At 51.6% G+C, this 1,019-nt stretch overlaps 1 protein-coding gene across 1 annotated transcript in view; it reads left to right on the forward strand.

Moving 5' to 3' along the window:
- LOC106528194 (microtubule-associated tumor suppressor 1 homolog) overlaps nt 1-776 on the forward strand; it is a gene marked incomplete at its 3' end in the record, with an annotated part of 6,581 nt that extends 5,805 nt beyond the window's left edge. Inside the window, 2 exon segments of the mRNA XM_014023307.1 lie at nt 236-415; nt 618-776. Coding sequence (XP_013878761.1) covers nt 236-415; nt 618-776 — 339 coding nt within the window.
- Between the last annotated feature and the right edge of the window lie 243 nt (nt 777-1,019).

Here is a 1,019-nt window from a genome sequence, read left to right on the forward strand (position 1 = left end):
GGTCTAGACTGGGTGTAACACCCTGTCCGGACCCTGCAGGTCTAGACTGGGTCTAACATCCTTTCTGGACCCTGCAGGTCTAGACTGGGTCTAACATCCTTTCTGGACCCTGCAGGTCTAGACTGGGTCTAACACCCTTTTAGCATGGTAGTAGCTGAGAGTGGTCCTGAACAGAACCTCTAACTGATGCTGAATCTTGTTCAGAACTTGACAGTCTCTCATGTGGCTCCAGCAGACCTGAGACCTGATGAGGGTCTCAGCAGAGACACACGTCGTGCAGGCAGCCAGTGGGCCATAGAGACCCCCAGCTGTGGACCCCCGTCCCCCAGCAGCACCAGTTCTCCCAGTTCTGGTCCGAGGCCTCCTGCTGCGAGGAGCAGAACTCTGTCTCTGCAGACCAGGACATCAGCTGCAGGTGTGTTGGAGGAACCAGAACCTTAGTCCAGAGAAAAAAAAACAGAACCAGAACCTGATCCAGGAGATCTGCAGATGTTGCTGTGACAATCCAGATGTAAAGAAATGATCTGAGATTATCTCCTGATAACCAGGTCTCTCTGGGTCAGGTTCTGGGTCAGGTTCTGGGTTTCTGTTTGACGTTTTCTGTCTTGGTTCTGCAGGTCTGAAGTCTCCGACAGGCTCCACCCACGTCACGACAAAGACAGCTGTCAATCAAGTGTTGGTGAAGACGTCACCCAGCAGCGCTCAGGGTTCATGGAGGCAGAACGTCCCGCTGCAGAGACCCGGGTCGACCAGAACCAGCCGAAAGAACAGCTCAGGTAAGCCTGACAGAGAGGATTAAGTTATCAGGTTAATCTGATCAGAACAGATTGATGATGACAACTGAACTTTAGCTTTGACTTTAGCTGAACTTTAGCTGTGGTTACATCATGAGCCCACTGTTTGATGTTGAGATGAACTCACATCTGGATCAGTTTCATGCAGAGTTAGGAGGAAACATGGTGGGTCTATTGAGGGTCAGAATCCCTCCTGTCGATCTGAACCAGGCCCCCTTCTGGTGG

This window comes from Austrofundulus limnaeus, unplaced genomic scaffold (assembly GCF_001266775.1).
Source record: "Austrofundulus limnaeus strain Quisiro unplaced genomic scaffold, Austrofundulus_limnaeus-1.0 Scaffold363, whole genome shotgun sequence".
Lineage (NCBI taxonomy): Eukaryota > Metazoa > Chordata > Actinopteri > Cyprinodontiformes > Rivulidae > Austrofundulus > Austrofundulus limnaeus.